This window comes from Mustela nivalis (genome assembly GCF_964662115.1).
Source record: "Mustela nivalis genome assembly, chromosome: 10".
In the NCBI taxonomy this organism is placed as follows: domain Eukaryota; kingdom Metazoa; phylum Chordata; class Mammalia; order Carnivora; family Mustelidae; genus Mustela; species Mustela nivalis.
In genome coordinates this window covers 52,392,928-52,410,016 of record NC_139029.1, presented here as the reverse complement: position 1 = coordinate 52,410,016, position 17,089 = coordinate 52,392,928, and the positions used below count along the sequence as shown (strand labels likewise).

Sequence of the window (17,089 nt, the reverse complement as noted above, 5' to 3'; positions counted from 1 at the left end):
CAACAACATCTCCGGCTAATGAGCTAATTTATAGAGCCGTAAATATCACATATTCTCCCAATGTTTGTCAGTATTTATTAGAAGAAAAAGAAAACAGTTTAAATATTCAAATTGATGTCAAAATCTTCTTAGCACATTTGCCTAACAGAAATGTGAGCGATGATGCCTCACTGGTGAGCTAAGATGATGAAATGATAGGAGTTTCAAAACCAACTCCTTTGATCTTCAACTATGTAACACCAGTTATATGTTCAAACAGTCTATTTTGTTTCCTTTTATCAAACTTCTAAAGGAAATAGGACATCAGCACACCAGGTTTTTGAAGCCTGGGGACGGAGTACTATTTTCTTCTCTCTGTTTCATATCATTGGGCTCTAGAGGCAAACTTACCTTTACTTAGTATCTTCCTTTCACCTTGAGTCTCGTTCTCAATCTTTTTTCTAACAAAAGTATTTTTAAAAGTGTGTACCATAAATACTTCTGAAGCCAATGAGCCAATGGAACCTAAGTTTTTGTTCCTTTGTTTTTAGGAGTTGGGCTTTTATATTATTTCCGTTATCCTCATGGCTGTGATGCCAGGGGGAGAACACAACTTGCAAGAAAGGAAGATCATTAAGGATAAAGCAAGGGGAAATAGCATAGCCGGAAAGAGAGAAGTGTTCGAGGCAGTGCTATTTGGTGTTAGGCCATCTCAACAGAGCTCATCTGACTTGTTTCTCCTGTGGTTTTACTCAGGCCCACCATCACACTACTGGGGACAGAGTCAAGGTGGGAAATGCCATTTCGGACTTGTAACTGGTTGCATCTTATGTCACGTAGAATTGCTGTCTACGAGGGGTTCCTTCTGCATAGCCCAACTCTCCACTCTGCATGGAAAGCATATGCACAGCACTGAAAGATGAGACGTTGGGTTTCTTAAAACATACACACACACACACACACACACACACACACACACTTGAGGAACAAAGTTGGATGACCTCCAAGGGAAATGATCTGTGACCTGGAAGAGACTTTGGTTTCACACCTGGAAAGGATGTGGATTCAAGTGGGACCTAGAGCTGACGCTTGGAGGAAAACCACTAGCACACCCTGTGGGATGCTCAGGCCAACCTGGGGGCCCCTCAGGGCCTTTGAAGTCAGCTGTTTTGGAGTTTATGGGGGCCCAGCAAGCTGAGGTGAAGTTGCACTATCAGTACATCTCCACCTCCTGCCTCCCTTCTGGGAAGCCCCATTACCACACATCCATCACAGCCTGAAAGCCCAGGTGCACGTATGACCGGAAAACTATTCAATACTGTTTTTCATTGGGTTTTATGTGGAATGAAGGAAAGCTCCACTATGCCTTTGAGAATAGTCACCAAGAGATTTTAGAGGGCCATGATATGCAAACAAGTGCAATGATCCTTAAAAAGTTTCCACACAAATGACACATGGATTATTTTGACACACAGTGTGATGCGGCTTACCTTGCGGGTTGACTCTGGAGACAGGTGGCTGACTAGCAGCAGCTGGGGACCTCCTGTGGAGATCGAGAGGAAAGAAGGCCTGAGTCTTTGTGTGAATATCACCTTCACGGCTCCCTACCTCTGTCCCCCCACCCCGAGATCACCGAAGAGTTTTCCAGGTCATAATGAGTTATCAGATGACATAATGCTATCTCCGGAAAGCCGTCTCCCATAACACTGGTAGATGACTGCAATCCCCTCACAGCCAGATGGCCTGGGATTTCCCTAGGCTCCAACTCTTCAGGAAGGAAGTCATTTACTCCAGGTCCCTAACCGGCCCCTCTGTTTCAGGTTTCACTGTTCCAGGGGGACCCTCAGACAATACGCTTGCTCAGGAATAACACCGAATGTCAGAGTGGATCCCGATTCCTTTGGCAGCGCTGCAGAAAGTCATGCCAGAGGAGTCCTGAAAGACCAATCAGTCTGGGCCTCCCTTTTGCACCTCAGGAAACTGAGACCCAGAGAGATGAAGTCAGCTGCCAAAAGTCACACAGGAACAGGAATCTGGCTTCCTTAACCTCTGGAGTGGTCTCTTCGCAGAGGAACTGGGCATTATTCTACATTGCAATGAGCCTGCTGATGTCAAGAGACCAATGAAGCAAGCAAACAAACGCAAGCTCCACAAATACTGGGCTCCACCTTTTGGTTTCTGTTTTTCTTTTTTTCTTCATTTCCCAATCCCGCCCCTCTCGCCCCCACCCCCTCCCCTTTTGCTGCTCTCACCAACCTTTTCATGCTTTGTAGAACTTCTGCCCAGTGCATTACAGGGGAGCCTCCCCGAAATAGTCTAGAGCAGTGGCCTCAAACTCTGGGATCATCAGAATCACCTAGAAGGCTTTGCTAACACCCACTGCTAGACACAGTTCCCAGGGCGTTTGACAGAACAGGCATGGGGCGGGGGGGGGGGGGGGGCGGGGGGAGAAGGGTGGGGAAGGGAGCCTAAGAAGATGCATTTTTAAAAGTGCCCGGTGGTACTAATACTGCTGGTCTGGGAGCCCATTTTCAGAGCCACTGGAACAGAGGGCTGTCTGCCCCAGTACAAAGCAATAGGATATTAGCAACAAGTGAGAGAGGGAGATGCGAGGCCCGTCCGTGGTTCTCAAGTATGGATGAGTGTCTTACTCACTTGGCGAGCCATTAAAACTATGATTCCCTTCCCCATCCCCGGAGAGGCTATTGCAGTATCTGGGAATCTGTATTTTTCACATAGATCTGTGAATTCTGATACACTACCACGTTTTAGGAAGGAAGCCATGTTCTAAATGACAGAGAATGGCCTACAAGGATATTGTGGAGAAAGGGTCTCGCTACTGGGATGGCCACAAGTTCTTTTCCCAGATCCATCAGAGGCCATCTAGCTTCTAGGTAGCACACCTGATAGCTGCAGGCTCTGACGGACAGGGATCACACGTACAGAACATTTCCTAGCTAGGTCATCCTAGGCAAAGTGCCTTTAAACCTTCCGTGGCCTGACACGATCTTGTGTAGCAGGGGAAGAACAATCGCCCTCCAACGATTACTTTTCTTTTCTGCTAAACATCATGCTAGGTCCTTCTTAGCTTCCACTGGAATATAATCATTTCATTTTAAGAAGAAGGAAACCAAAGCACAGGTGAAGAGGTTAAGAAACACGCTGAGGCACACGTGGCTTGTAACTGGCGTGGCTGAGATTCAAAGCTGAGTCTTCCTGAACCCAAAGTGCATTCTCTTTCCACTATTCCATCTGCTGATAACACCTGCAGTCATACCGAGGGCTGTTTTTCAGGAAAAGTTAAGAGATTAAATTCCAAACTCCTTAGCTTAGCATTCAAAGTCCTCCGCTCTTTGGCCCCAACATACTTTTTCCAGCTTATCGGTCGGAATTCCTGACATTTCATCTCAAACCATTGACTGGCTGTTTGATCTCAAGTATCTTGTGCTTCTCCTTAATAGCACTTTACAATTGTGATTAAAATGGGCCTTAAGTAGTGTTCAATATAGAACTCCGTAGTTTAAATATAAAATTTATGCAGACAGGAACGACTTGGTTACTACTGGATCCCTGGGACCCAGGATGGTCCTTCATATGCCAAGAACTCAGTGAATGCTTAATGAATGACATGAATGGGAGGAAGGAAGGAAGGAAAGAAGGAAGGACGGACGGACTAACTCATATTTGCCTAGGCCAAACTTGATCACTTATGTTTCTGTGAACATGTGCTATCCCTCTCCTGATACCACTCAGGCTATTCCTCTGGAAGGGCAGCTCTCCCCCTGCAAATCCACACATGTCAGTATCACCTGCCTTTCTGTGATGTTGTGATTTAGAAGAAGAAATGTATATTTGATCTCTGTCTTCATCCCTACCACAGAGGTCCTCAAACTCTTGGAAAGTTGAAGAGAGTTATAAAAAGTGTCCTTTGCTATGTTAATGAGATTTATGGAAAGCCTCTAGGTAATCTAAAGATGGGGGCTGACTGCCAGGGGAACCAGCCACCTGACTAGAGGGCTGGCATTTTCAGCCCCACCTCAGGCCTCTGGAGAGACAACAGGAGCTGGAGATTGAGTTCGGTCATCAGTGGCCAATGATTTGATCAATCACGACTATGGAACAAAGCCTCCATAAAACCCCAAAAGGACTGGGTTTGGAGTGTCTCCAGGACAGTGAATGCCAGGAGACTGCGTCTCTTTCATTTGGCTGTTACTGAATTAATTATATCCTTTTATAATAAACCAGTATTCTAGTTAGTAAAATATTTCTGAGTTCTGTGAGCCACTCTAGGAAATTAATAAAATCTAGGACGGGTGGGGTGGGGTGGGGCGTGGGTCATGGGAGCCTCTGATCTACAGTCAGTGGGTCACAAGCACTGGTAACAAACTGGACTTGCACCTGGTGGCTGAAGTGGGGAGAGTCTTGCAGGACTGAGCCCTTAATCTGTGGGATCTGATGCTATCTCCAGGTGGACAGTGTCAGACCTAAGTTGAATGGTAGGGTACTCAGCTGGCAGTAAGAGAAAATTGCTTGGATGTGTAGGGAAAAAATCCACACACTGTAATTGGTGTCAGAATGGTACCTTCAAAATGAAATGCCACCTTTTGCAAAAGATGTCATCATGTTAGCTAAAATGGACCCCTCTTCTAATATCCCATGGTGCTTTGTATCTTTGTGGATTATTTCCTCCTGTTATAACTCGTATGTGTGCACATTACCCCCACCACTAGTCTGTGACCCCACTGATGTGACTCCAGTGCTAACTCCTTTCCATATATCCTCTGTAGGATAACCTGCCCCACAAATAGTGGGCACTCCATAGATGTTGGTGAACTGTTGGTTGAATGAACCCTTGATGTGACAATCATTTGAGGAGCCAAATACCACATGAATGTTTTATCTGGTTTCCTTTTCCTCTACAGTCTCAGTTCTACATACCACTCACTATTCCCACAAACCCAGCATGTGCTCACGTTACTGGGCCTTTGCATATGTTTCGCTTTGCTCACTCTTTTCCCCCTTTGTAAGGGGCAGACTCCTTCCCTGTACAAGGATTCCCCTCCGCCATCACTTCTTCAGCTGTGTCTTCCCCACTGTGAGTAGTCCCCCTCGGTGCTACTTGTGGCTGGCTGCCTTTGCCCGGTCCTAGCACTGCTCAGACTGTCTTGCAGTTCCTATAGTTCCTATTTTCTTGTCTGTCTCCTCAATTCACCTGCGAGAAATTTAAGCAAAGACTGGACTTCGTTCATCTCAGTGACCTTGGAATTGACCTTTATATATTTGCTACAATAGAGGTATTCAATATGTATTCATTGGATTAATAACATGTCATGAATAATTTTACTTTCCCTGTCTTCCTGAGGTCCAAAGAGGCTTTTGTGCAAGGAGACATGGAACAAGGGGACCTTAAAATGTTTGGGCATCTCGACTTTCTTCATCTACTCGCAGCACCCGTTTCTCGCAACGACTTCTTGAAAATGACACAAATTACATAAATCCCTTTGTCCCAGGAGTTAATTTGGAAAATCTAGCTCTTATTTCAAGTTGTTAATTCAGATAAGCATCGGTGTGGGTAAGCTTTGCAAAGGCAAGAACCACTTATTCCCAAGACCTGGTGCAAAGAGGCTCAACACACCTTAAATGAATGAATGACTTCTGGAAGCTGCATTATTGCTTACAGGGCATGAAGAGTGCCAGTGAGAAAGTGTCATGAGTGCCAGAAGAAAATGGCATTGGTTGCCCAGTGGTCCCTAACTTATACAAGAATCATAAGAAGTTATATGCCCGGATTAAAGATGGTGATATTAAAATGAAGGATAATTTGGCCATAGCAGTTAATTTTTTACAGCCTTGAAAAGCACAGTGGAGAAAGAACTGGACTATGAATAAGAAGACAGGAATCCTAATCCTGGCTCTGTCACGTTCCAACTGCATAGCCCGCGGCAACTCACTGAACCTTTTGGTTTCTTCCTCACTTGGGGAAAGCAGGCGGCAACTAACATTTACTGCTAATTTACAATGTGCCAGCTCCTGTGTGAGCACTTGTACATATATTTCCTCACTTACTCTGAGGAAATTTGGCTGGGTTCTTTCCCCTCTGAGTGCTCAAGATTTTATTATTCTCAGCTAATTTAAATCCCATGCCAAAGGACATAAAGCAATGAAAGATATACATTGAAAACAAAATTAAGTGGTTATTAATTCTTTCTCAAAGATTACATGCATGTTGATTAAATTATGCCTCGGAAGAATGTTGATACAGAGATGTTACATGACTTTCTGATAGCCACTGGTAATTTCTATGATGTTAGAGGCATAGTTGAATGACGGGGGACACCTCTTTGCTCCCAGCTGCTCTATTCCCTGCTGATCAGACTGAAGAATGGTGGGTGTTCTTACTTGTAAGTGATTTCTCCATCAGCTGAAGCCAGTAAATGCTTTAGGGATGCTTATCTGAATTAACAGCTCTAAATGAAAGCCGTATTTTCAAAATTAACTCCTGGGACTAAAGAAATAATAGGTTTTAATTTGAAGCCAAGAAATACAGGCCCAATCAAGCATCTCTCAATGGAACATTTCATGGAAGTGCAAGGAAATCACCTCAACAGAAACTGAGATTTTTCACCCTTTGGGTGGTAAAGCTCAGGCAGACAATGAACTATTTTTGTGCAGAGCAAAGAGCCAAAAGATAAAGGAAATCTTGACTTATGAGAAGTATAGTTCTATGTGGGAGTCCTTTTCATAAAATAAACCACACTATCCAGATGTCTCAAGAAAACCATTCCAAGGACAGAGTTATGGCTAAAATGTTACATTTAGGGCAAGGAGTGGCACCCCTGGAACCCAAGTCAAATACCCCAAAAAGCAACTTGTGAGCTCCACGAATCTTAGAGTTTCAGTTGTTAAGACAAATGAATACGTGGGGGAAATGCTCTCAGTATGGTGGACCCATTTTTCTTGTCCTCGGTTTTTTCTTTCTCTCTCTAAGGATACTGACTAGGAATAGGATGGAATGCATTAAATGAACACTCAGTTTTCCACTTTGCCCCTGCTAGGCTGCTTCACTTGTAACTGAAGCCCATTATTCAGTTCTCAGCCTGAGTTAGACAGGCAAGCTCAACTCCAGGTGAACTCTAGTAGTACATGTACCCTGACTTGAACTTGGGTTAGGTGGTGTTGGTTTCAAGAACTTGGAATCAATAAGAGGATCAACTCTGTAGAAATATGGGGATGGATTGGAGAAAGATCACCAGATACAATTACCCTACTGCTGGAGATCTAGTCTGTTTGGTGAGTATGGTTTGGTGTAGACTAAAGGCAATGTAAAGGGCCATGATTTGGAGAGTGGTCCTCAGCCACAGTGTGAAAATGGACTCAGAGTCAGCTCTGTATGTGACAACTGTGGTCTTAGGGTACTCTAGCTCCTGAGGGTTTATGTGTCTCAAAACCCTCAAAGCTGTGGAAAGACCTGATTCTCGAGAAAGTAGCTTGAACTGACATAGCCTATTATTCAACATGGTTAGGCTGAATGCCCCCATAGTTACAGAAAAAGAATATTCAAGTTCTTGCAACACAAAGTAACTGAAAACATCCCCTATCCTTGTCTTGGGGCTGTGCAGTACGATGACCTTGAGTTCTGCTAGACCAAAGGAGCCTTTGAAATGTATCTTTATTAATCTTTCCTCCCTAGTTCCCACTTCCATCATCTCTTGGTCCAGGGCTTTGCTCCAAATATTTTAACATTTTTAAAAAATTAGTTATTTATTTATTTTGAGAGAAAGAGTGGGGGGAGACACAGAGGCAAAGAGAGAGAAAGAGAGAGTCTCAAGCAGGCTCCACGTTCGGCGAGGAGCCTGAAGCAGGGCTCTATTCCAGGACCCTGAGATCATGACCTGAGCCGAAATCAAGCATGAGGTGCTTAACTAACTGAGCCACACAAGTGCCCCATTCACTCCTAATACTTAAATTCCTGAAAACACTCTCCTAGCCTATGTCTCTGCCTTTGGGTTCTCTAACCTTCATCTATTCCATAAGTTCTTCCTAAACAACTCTGTTAAAAAACTTTTGGAGCTTTCTTCCCATAACCAAAAAGATGTAATGGGTATAAGAAATGCAAAGATGTGAGGTAACAGAAATAGAATATATTGGTTTCTGCCCCCAATTCCTGGCACTGAGCTCCTAAAACTCTTGTAACTTCCTAAGTGGTAAGAGCACTGGGAGCATCTTCTGTTCTAATGAGGCAACTCTGGGTAGGCTTCAGGGAGGGGCTGGTCAGCCCTACCTCTCATCCTCCAGAGAGGGGAGAGGGGCTAAAAACAAGAGTTAATAATCGATCGCGTCTATGTGATGAAGCCTCCATAAAATCCCAATAGTATGGGGTTCTGAGAACTTCGAGGCTGGTGTACAAACATACCTATTCTAGGAGGGTGGTCCCCCCCACCCCGTTCCATGCAGACAGAAGCTCCCGTGTTCAGGACCCTCCCAGCTTCATTCTAGGTAGCTCTTCGTCTGGCTGTGCATGTGTGTCTTTATCATGTCCTTTAGTCCCCTGGTAAAGGTAAATGTTTCTCTGAGTTCTGTGAGCCACTCTGGCACATTAATTGAACCTGAGGAGGGGTCTGCAGCAGCTGCGATATGTATGCCATAGGTGAGTAGCACAGGTGATAACCTGAGGGGTGACTGACATCTGAGTGAGACGCAGTCCTGTGGGATGGAGCCTTTAATCTAGGATCTGATGGCATCTCCAGGTAGATAGTGTCAGAGCCAAGTTAAATTGTAGGACACCTAGCTGGTGTCCGAGACTTGCTTGTTATTGCAAGAATAGGGGACCTCCACACATTTGGTGACCAGAGTGTCAGAAGTGAAGTGTTTTCTGTTACTCAGGGAGACTCCCAGGGAAGAAAAACACAGGAAGAACTGGGTTTTCCCCTACACAGGAAGAAAACAACCATTTTTCTTTACAAAGTACACTGCAGTGAGAGTCAGGATATCAGGCTTCAGGTCTGATTCTGCCCGTCACCAGCAGTGGTGTGTTCCTGTGGGAGTCATTTAATCTCCCTAGGCTTTGTCTCTTCATCCACAGAGTGGGGGCAACAGCATTTGCCATACGGAGCATTTATAGTGATTCTAACTGAGATAATGGATGTGAAAACTCCAAAGTGTCACACTGTCCAGACTCAGGAAGACTGATTAACTATCAGTTACAATAGCTCACACTTATGGAGCACCTACAATGGGCTAGATGCTGCTATAAGTGCTCTACAAATATCAACTCATTTCAACCTTAGAGCAACCCATTTTACGGATTAGGAAGCTGAGACGTAGAGAAGTTGTACCCAAGTCACTAACTGTCAAGTGGTTGGATTGGGTTATGCAATCAATAGGTAGGGCCCCAGAGGCCTTAGTCTGTAAAGAAAAAAAGGAATCTCTTCTGAAAAAATAATTTTCCCAGTCACTGGGGGTCTTTCTCCAACAATTATTTGTTCAAAAATTTCTATGTGTGATGCATATTCATGAGGCATATGCTACGCTTCAGGCATTTTGCTACATCTTGGAAATTCGAGAAGGGTAAATGTAATTCTAAAGGGGCCTCTCAAAGGACGTGAGGTCTACTGGTGGGCAGAAAGCCATAAACGGTGTGATGAGGTTGGGAGAGTGCTCTGGGGCCACGGAGGGGCACTCAGCCAGGCTCGGTGGGGTCCGGGGAAGCATACCAGTGAAGGTGATACCAGAGATGAGCAGTAAGAGACCAGCAGGATTTAGCCAGACCATCACAGGCAGGTGGAGAGAGACAGTTTAGGAAGAGAGAGCAGTGTCCACAATTAGGATGGGAAATAGAACATGCACGAAAAAAATCAGACCACAGTTGTTAGAATGTGATCCCATGTGGCCAGAGACCTGGGCTGATCATTCACCACCATATGCTCTGGAACTTCCTACTTGAATGCAAGCTTTGAAAGGGCAGAAAACTTGTCTGTTTCAGTCACTATTACATTACCAGTTTCTGGTAAAAGGCAGTGCTGAACAAATATTTGTCAAAAACATACATAAATGTATGGATGACAAGTATATACTAAATAAATACTTGGGCGAATCATTTAATAAATGAACAAACAGGGCGCATCACTATCAAAGAGGCTGGGCAAGTCTCTAGCTTTGTGTCTCCAGCATCAGATATAAACCCAATCAACCATCCATCGCACTAACTTGAGTTGGATCATGAGGTGCCTTGGGTGCCATTCTGAGGTCATTGATACGAGGACCTTCTGAGTCCTGTGATGACCTTTTAAAATGCTGGATAATGAACTGCACAGCACTTAGACTCACAGATGGAAATGATTTTGGAAGAGAAAGTTGTGCGGGAATATCGAGTTCAAACTTTTCATTATAAAGATGAGGAGACCAAGGTTCAGCAATATTCATTGAAATGACCAAGGTTATATGGTTATTTGGGGGCAGAGAAGAAGATAACTTCACTCTTATTCACCAAATTATATGAACCTGTTTATACAGTATCAAAAAAAGGCAACTTGGACTTGAACTTTTTGCTACCTTTGATCTTGCATTTGAATCTCTGAGTTCATTAACAGCTATTCCAAAATGATTTTAGTAGAATTTATGGCTGTTACTGCTAAGTATTCATACTTTCCAAAGTAGTAAATGTCAATGTCAACAAAAATCCTCGGCTCACTCTTCCATTCGTTGAACTCTTTACTGTCTAGTAAGTGTTAAGGATGCAAAGATTCACAAGATTCAGACTAATTTCTAACGTCTTACCAGTTCTAAAATACTACGGTGCTCTATCCTATTTTCAAATTTCATCACGTGTCCTAACTCAGTTTGAAGGACAAATTTTCATGCGATAGTTTTTGTTGTTGTTGTTGTTGTTCTTTTTAATGTGGCTCAATGTTGTTGCCTTTATGGAAGGGATTCGTTACTCCACAAAACGTCCATACTTACTTGCTGGATGTTCCATGAAGGTTTGTCAGTACAGTAAAGTTGTTTCTCACACTTCGCAAGCTGGCGAGGACCTGGAAGGACAAGGATCCAGATGATTAGGAACAAAGGGAGATGAAGGGCAGGTTCAGAGGCCACACTTAGAAACTGCGCCCAGGGCAGAGGGAGAGAGAGCAAGCCAGGGTCAGCCGAATACATACCTGGGCAAAAGGTGTTACAATCAAGTCATCGCCATGTCTGGTGAAAAGAAAGAAAAGAAACACATAAAAATGAATTTGAATTATAACCAGGAGATATAAGCTGTAATACTAAACCGTATCAGTGTCATCAACACAAATGTTCCACAAGTCCTTCTACCTGGATATAGGGCAGGACTGATCTGGGCATAAACGGGAACCTTAGGAATTTGAAAGAACAAAATACCAGGTTCATGGCTCCTGGGCTTACAGTGACACAGAAAAGCACTTGCAAGTAAGCCTATAACCTCAGGGTACAATCCCATTAAATAGCAGACCTGGTATACTGTAATTCAAAGCGACTTGGTTGCCAGAGCCAGGAAATTCAAAGGGAAAGCTACTCACAAGCACACAGAGTTGGAAAAAATGGCCTAACAGTCTGGATAAAGGTTAACTTTGGATTTCCTGGCTTTTGTTGATTTGAACCACAGCCTTAATGCCATTTAAACACAGATCTCTGTCTGGGAATCCCATTACTTTTTGTTTTTAATATAACTTTTTTTTCTTAAAGTACCCGAGGAAAAGCTTTCAATGGGAGTATACAGACTGAGCCTACTATTACCATCTCTCTCTTGCTCATTTTGTCCCAAAGATCTGATTAAGCCGTACGTAGTGTTATGCAAATCTGTACTTAGGAATAGTCAAAAGGATGCTTTCAGAAATGCACTCTTTCTCAGGCACATACTTCAATAAATCTACCTAAGCCCACGTTCAGCAAGCTGTCCATAAAGTCCTTAGAAGACACAGTGTCCTTAGCCGTAGTCACAAAATCAGGCCAACTTACTATCTGTGAGTCAAGATCGCTGCACAGAAGTTGGTTGACAATGAGCTTCCTTCACTGTCTGATCTTCTCTGTCCTCACGATCACCATACATAAATGGTGCCTTATTGGTTAATAATGTGAGCACAACAAATGATTATTAGGCACCTGCCCTGTATCATCATATGGGATGCTGAGACGCAGTGCTGAACAATACTTCTGTCCATGTAGGCCTCTTCCCTAACACAGGCTTTTACTTTGGGGTCTTATTTAATATAATACTTTGCCTTCTATCTTGGTCTTTAGCTAGAAGTTCCCCTCTAATGCACTCTAGTCAAGTTCTTGTGCAACTACATTGTACAGTGACTACAAAAAGAACACTGATGAACATTCTTTGGATGATGACCCTATGTCAGGCCCCATACTAGCACTTTATGCATATTATCTCATTTAATTCTTGTAACAAGGCTTAAGGCAAGTACCTTTACTATTCCCATTTTAAAGATGACATCAAGGCTTGGAGAAGTTAAGCCACTACTTAACTAGCACATGATAAGTAGAAGAGCTAAGATTGTTTGAGTCCAAAAATCCGTGTTTTTAACCACTATATTACCTATTTTATGATGACCCTGCATAGGTGGCAGATTGAATTATACAGAACCCATGAGCCACCTCTTCACCGCCCCCCCAACTGCAGCATTCTAGGGGAGACAGAAAAAATATTCAAAACACTGCAACAGATACAGAATGAGAAATACAAACACTTAATGGGGAAATTTAATGGGGTGTAAAGGAGAGGTAATAATTACAAATTAGAGGAAGTAGGGCAAGCTTGACTGAATGACTGGTTTTGAGATGAACCTTGAAGGGCAGGCTCTAAAAAACAGGGATGCGAGATGCCACCAATGAGAGAGAAACAGCAAGAACAAAGGCACTGAAATGGGAAAATATGGAATATGCTCCCTGAGATGCTTGGTGGCTCTTTGGGAAGAGCTGAACCCATTAACTGGAGATGTTTCTAGAGGATAAAATTGGAAGGTCCCCCCCACGGATAAGATTGGAAGGTCCCCCACACGCATCTTAAGGGTGGTATGGACCACGGTCGTGGAAGTGGTGCTTCCACACTCCTTAACTCACACACTTCCTTAACTCACCTGGAAGAAAGGAACTAGTGAAGGTTTTGAGTGAGACAGGCAAGCAGAAACGTGCTTTAGAAAGTAAAATGCCATGGACACCAAGAGACTGGAGAGAGAACAGAACGAAGAAGAATGGTTAGGGGGATAAAGCCGTCATTCAGATGAGAAGAAATCGGTGAGGCACAGGAAGAAACAGAAAAAGACAATGCGAAGAGACCTTAAAGGGTCTTACCAAGGACTCAGCATTTAATTGGCTCAGAGATCATAGAGAAATACTACTTCAGTTTAAAAAAAGGGGTGTGTGGGAAAAGAGTGAAGTCATGAGCAAAAACAAGAAAGTAAGGAGAACATGGGGGAGGAGATGTGTCTCTTTCCCACAAGCTGAATTTTAAAATCCTCTCTCATATCCCAGTGGAGACATCAAGCAGGAAGACTGAAATATGGGAACTGGAGTTATACATTTCAGAGTTACCTACAACAGTGGGGGAAAGTTAAAGCAATGGCAGGGAGTGGCTTCTGGAGGTGGGGGAATATAGAGAAAGGGAGCCCAAGAAAGAGCCTCAGGGTTCCTGGAGAAAAGCCAAAGGAGAGACAGAAGAAGGTGCTGAGAGGAGCAGTTGTGATAAATGCAGGGTGTGAACTGTACGGTCAGCTGCTCCTTCCCAAGCCATTTTCTTGAGATGGACTTTACATGGCCGAACAGCTTGCTATTTGTTCAGATTTTGCCTATGAAGTTCACACTGTTCATAAGACATCGCGGTGAGGTGGGGACATAAGGTAATAGAATTAAGAGTTAACAGGTCATCTAAAGCTCCTGGATGTTGGGAGTCCAAATAGCCAATAAAAGCTCAAAACATAAACAGATCTTATGCATTTGTAGTAGCTGAAGCTGATGAACTGTTGCATGAACGGGGAGTTACTAAAATGGTACACAGTAATGATTAAAGGGAAGTAAACACTAAGAGGGTACCATCTCAGCACGACTTCATCATCATGGAAATTCCAGAGTGTAGGAAAGCAGAATATTCAGAAGCAAGAGATGGACTTGTGGGTCCCCAACGTTGGTTCCCTTAAAGGATCTGAATGGCAAAAGCTCATGCTCTACATCAGGTAGTAGCTGCTAGAGGAAAGGATCTGACAATTTAGAGGTAATTTATACCCAGTAGAGGAAAGAAACAAAACAAAATTCCTATCTGAGTGCAGCCAGATTATTTATGAAACTATTTTAAAAATTTTAATCATAATTTGATATATTGATGATTAGAGTAACATGACATGGAAATAACAAAATTAATTATGATTAATTGTGAAAACTGATGTCCTTCATTTCCCAGACCACTAGAGAGGGCAATGCGGGATGTTCAGAACCAGGGCACGTGCGACATCTAGTGACAGAACCAGCACATTACAAGAGCTTCAAGTGAGGGTAGGTCTGCACTGAACAGTGAAATGGTTTTCTGGAAAGCAAAAAGGCTACTTCCTTCAGCTCTACCCCCTGGGTTCCATTAATTTGGTCTTTCTTTGTGTCATACCTACACACGGAATTTTCCTTAGACATTGGTTTTAGTCTCTCTTACAGAGAGACATACACTCCTGTAAACAAGAGCAGAGATTTTGGAGTCCAGAGAACATTAGTTTGTTCCTATTGCACAATTACTAGCTATGGGACATTAGGCAACCTCTCTAGGCCTCAATTTCTTTATCTGTAAACTGGGGTGTTGTAAGAATTAAATGAGTTATTATATATGTACAACTCTTACAACAATGCTTGGCACATAAAGGCATTTACTCATTTGTTATAGTTATTCTTATTAGTAGTAGGTATCGTTATTATGATAATTAAAGAATTGCATGTCTATCTTCCCCACTGGTGAGAATTTTTAGGGGAGAGTCATATCTGCCCCTTATTGCAGTCAAGAGAATGAATAATGTACCTTATAGTTTACAAAGCATTTTCACATTCATTATTTCATGGGATAAGAGAATGTTCTTTTTTTTTTTTTTTAAAGATTTTATTTATTTACTTGACAGACAGAGATCACAAGTAGGCAGAGAGGCAGGCAGAGAGGAAGGGAAGCAGGCTCCCCACTGAGCAGAGAGCCCAATTCGGGGCTAGATCCCAGGACTCTGGGATTATGACCTGAGCAGAAAGCAGAGGCTTTAAACCACTGAGCCACCCAGGCGCCCCAAGAGAATGTTCTTGCCCCTAAAATGTGGCACAACCAGTTATTTTGTTGGTCAAGCCTGAAACCTCCCCCCACAGTCAGCCACCAGACCCTGCTTATGCTAATTTGCAAATATTTATTAATTTTTAATAATCTCACTGGATCTGCTCTAATATAGTTCCCTACCCTCTATTATTTGGATTACCAAAGCAGTCTTCCACTTGGCTCTTGGGCACCAGTCTTAAGGCTTGTCCACTGTACAAGCCACTCTTCACTGTAATTAGAACTATCTTCCAGGGACATTCACCGGATTATGTATTTTCCTGCTTAAAAACCTTTAGTAGTTTCCCACTGATTTCCTTCAGCAGAAAGACCAACTCCTTTGGAGAGGTGCTTCCTGACGAGGTGCCTGCTCACTCCTCCAGCCTTGCCTCCCACCACCTCGTCATCCACTCACGTTCTCTGCCTCAGCTGCACTGAGCTGGGCTTTCCCACAACTAGAAAGTAGTTAGCTCCCCTGAAGACACAGGAAGAGTCTTATTTGTTAGCACGTCCTTAAATTTAAATTTGAAAGTCTTTGTTAAAAGAAAGAATGAATATGATCCTCATAACAGCTGCAAAGGTAGAACAGAGATTAGTATCATTATTTTTATTTTTCATCTTCATTTTGAGTCTGTATTTATACTAAATATCCATATGATTTAATCATCACACTCCCTGGATTGAAGCCTTGGTTACCCATTTATTAGGCATGTTACTTAACTTCTGTAAGCATCTATGTCTTTGTTTTTAAGACACGAAAATTATAGTACCAACTAAAGTAACATTATGGGAATTAAATGAGTTAACAGATGTAAAGTACTTTAAATAGTACCTAGCACAGAGGAAATGCACTTTTATTTTATGTGCACTTTTATTTACAGATAATTTAGACACTGTAAAAGACATTCAATGCCACTGTCATGACATTAGTAAGTGTGATGGCTGTAGGTCTCACTCAAGTCTTAAATACCACATTGTACTTTTTTGGTACCCCATTAATAAACAGGTCTTAAATTTAAATAAGCAGTTAGTAATGCTTTTCTTCTTTCATCCTTAGGTCTTATCTCCCTTGGGTGCTCTCTCTGGAGACCACTTAGTTCTCACACAAATGGTGGCTTTAAACAGCTCTCTGCCTATACAGGGCTTTGCAAATGGGGTGACCAAACGAAGGAAATACGGCTCTTCCTTCCCTGTGGATTTGCAGATGGATTGTCAAAACTCCACAGTTTTGAGTAACGTAACTGGTCTCACCAGTTTCCAGTACTTTATGTTCCCATTGGGAAATCTGTACCTCAGTGTATAAAGGCATTACGTTAGAGATGACTACAGCACAGGAACAAAAAAGAAATCAGCAGAGTATTGCCACATCTAGGAAAGCGTCCGAAATTTCCTCAGGGGACCCAATGATGATCTTGTTTTCATTACTAGAAAGCCTTATTTCAATATCTCTCTTGTCATTAAAAATTAAAGCCAATTTTCTATTCACATTTTTACTCCTAATATCTTCTCACTCATTCTCCCTGCCTATGTTTCCTCTTACTCTTCTGAAAGTGTTCAGATGAGAAATGTGGAAAAGCCAGTGTTGTCCCTACCACTGGGGTTTACCACAGACAGAGGAATTAGGCAAGCTTTCCTGAATAAATCCGTGAGGGCGCCATGTTGAACATGAGGAGCTCCTGGGCAGGGAGCATCTCGTAGCCCCCACCCAATGGCCTTCATGTCAAGACTCAACCTATCATTGTCCTTCTTTTCCTTGGCTTCATAGGTAGAAGGCAGGAAAAGCAGGGAGAGGCTTGGGGGTTGCTGCTCTTCTAT

General features: G+C 42.9%; 1 protein-coding gene across 8 annotated transcripts in view; it reads right to left on the bottom strand.

Annotated features, from left to right (window-relative positions):
- PDE4B (phosphodiesterase 4B) overlaps positions 1 to 17,089 on the bottom strand; it is a 573,081-nt gene that overhangs the window by 102,170 nt on the left and 453,822 nt on the right. For 7 of the 8 annotated variants that reach the window (XM_082686382.1, XM_082686381.1, XM_082686384.1 and 4 more), the window contains 3 exons: positions 11,136 to 11,172; positions 10,939 to 11,009; positions 1,470 to 1,522 (listed from right to left, as the gene is read on the bottom strand). In XM_082686382.1, the coding sequence (XP_082542508.1) occupies positions 1,470 to 1,522; positions 10,939 to 11,009; positions 11,136 to 11,172 (161 nt within the window). The remainder of the gene's footprint in view (positions 1 to 1,469; positions 1,523 to 10,938; positions 11,010 to 11,135; positions 11,173 to 17,089) is intronic. The other variant, XM_082686380.1, reaches the window with a different exon arrangement.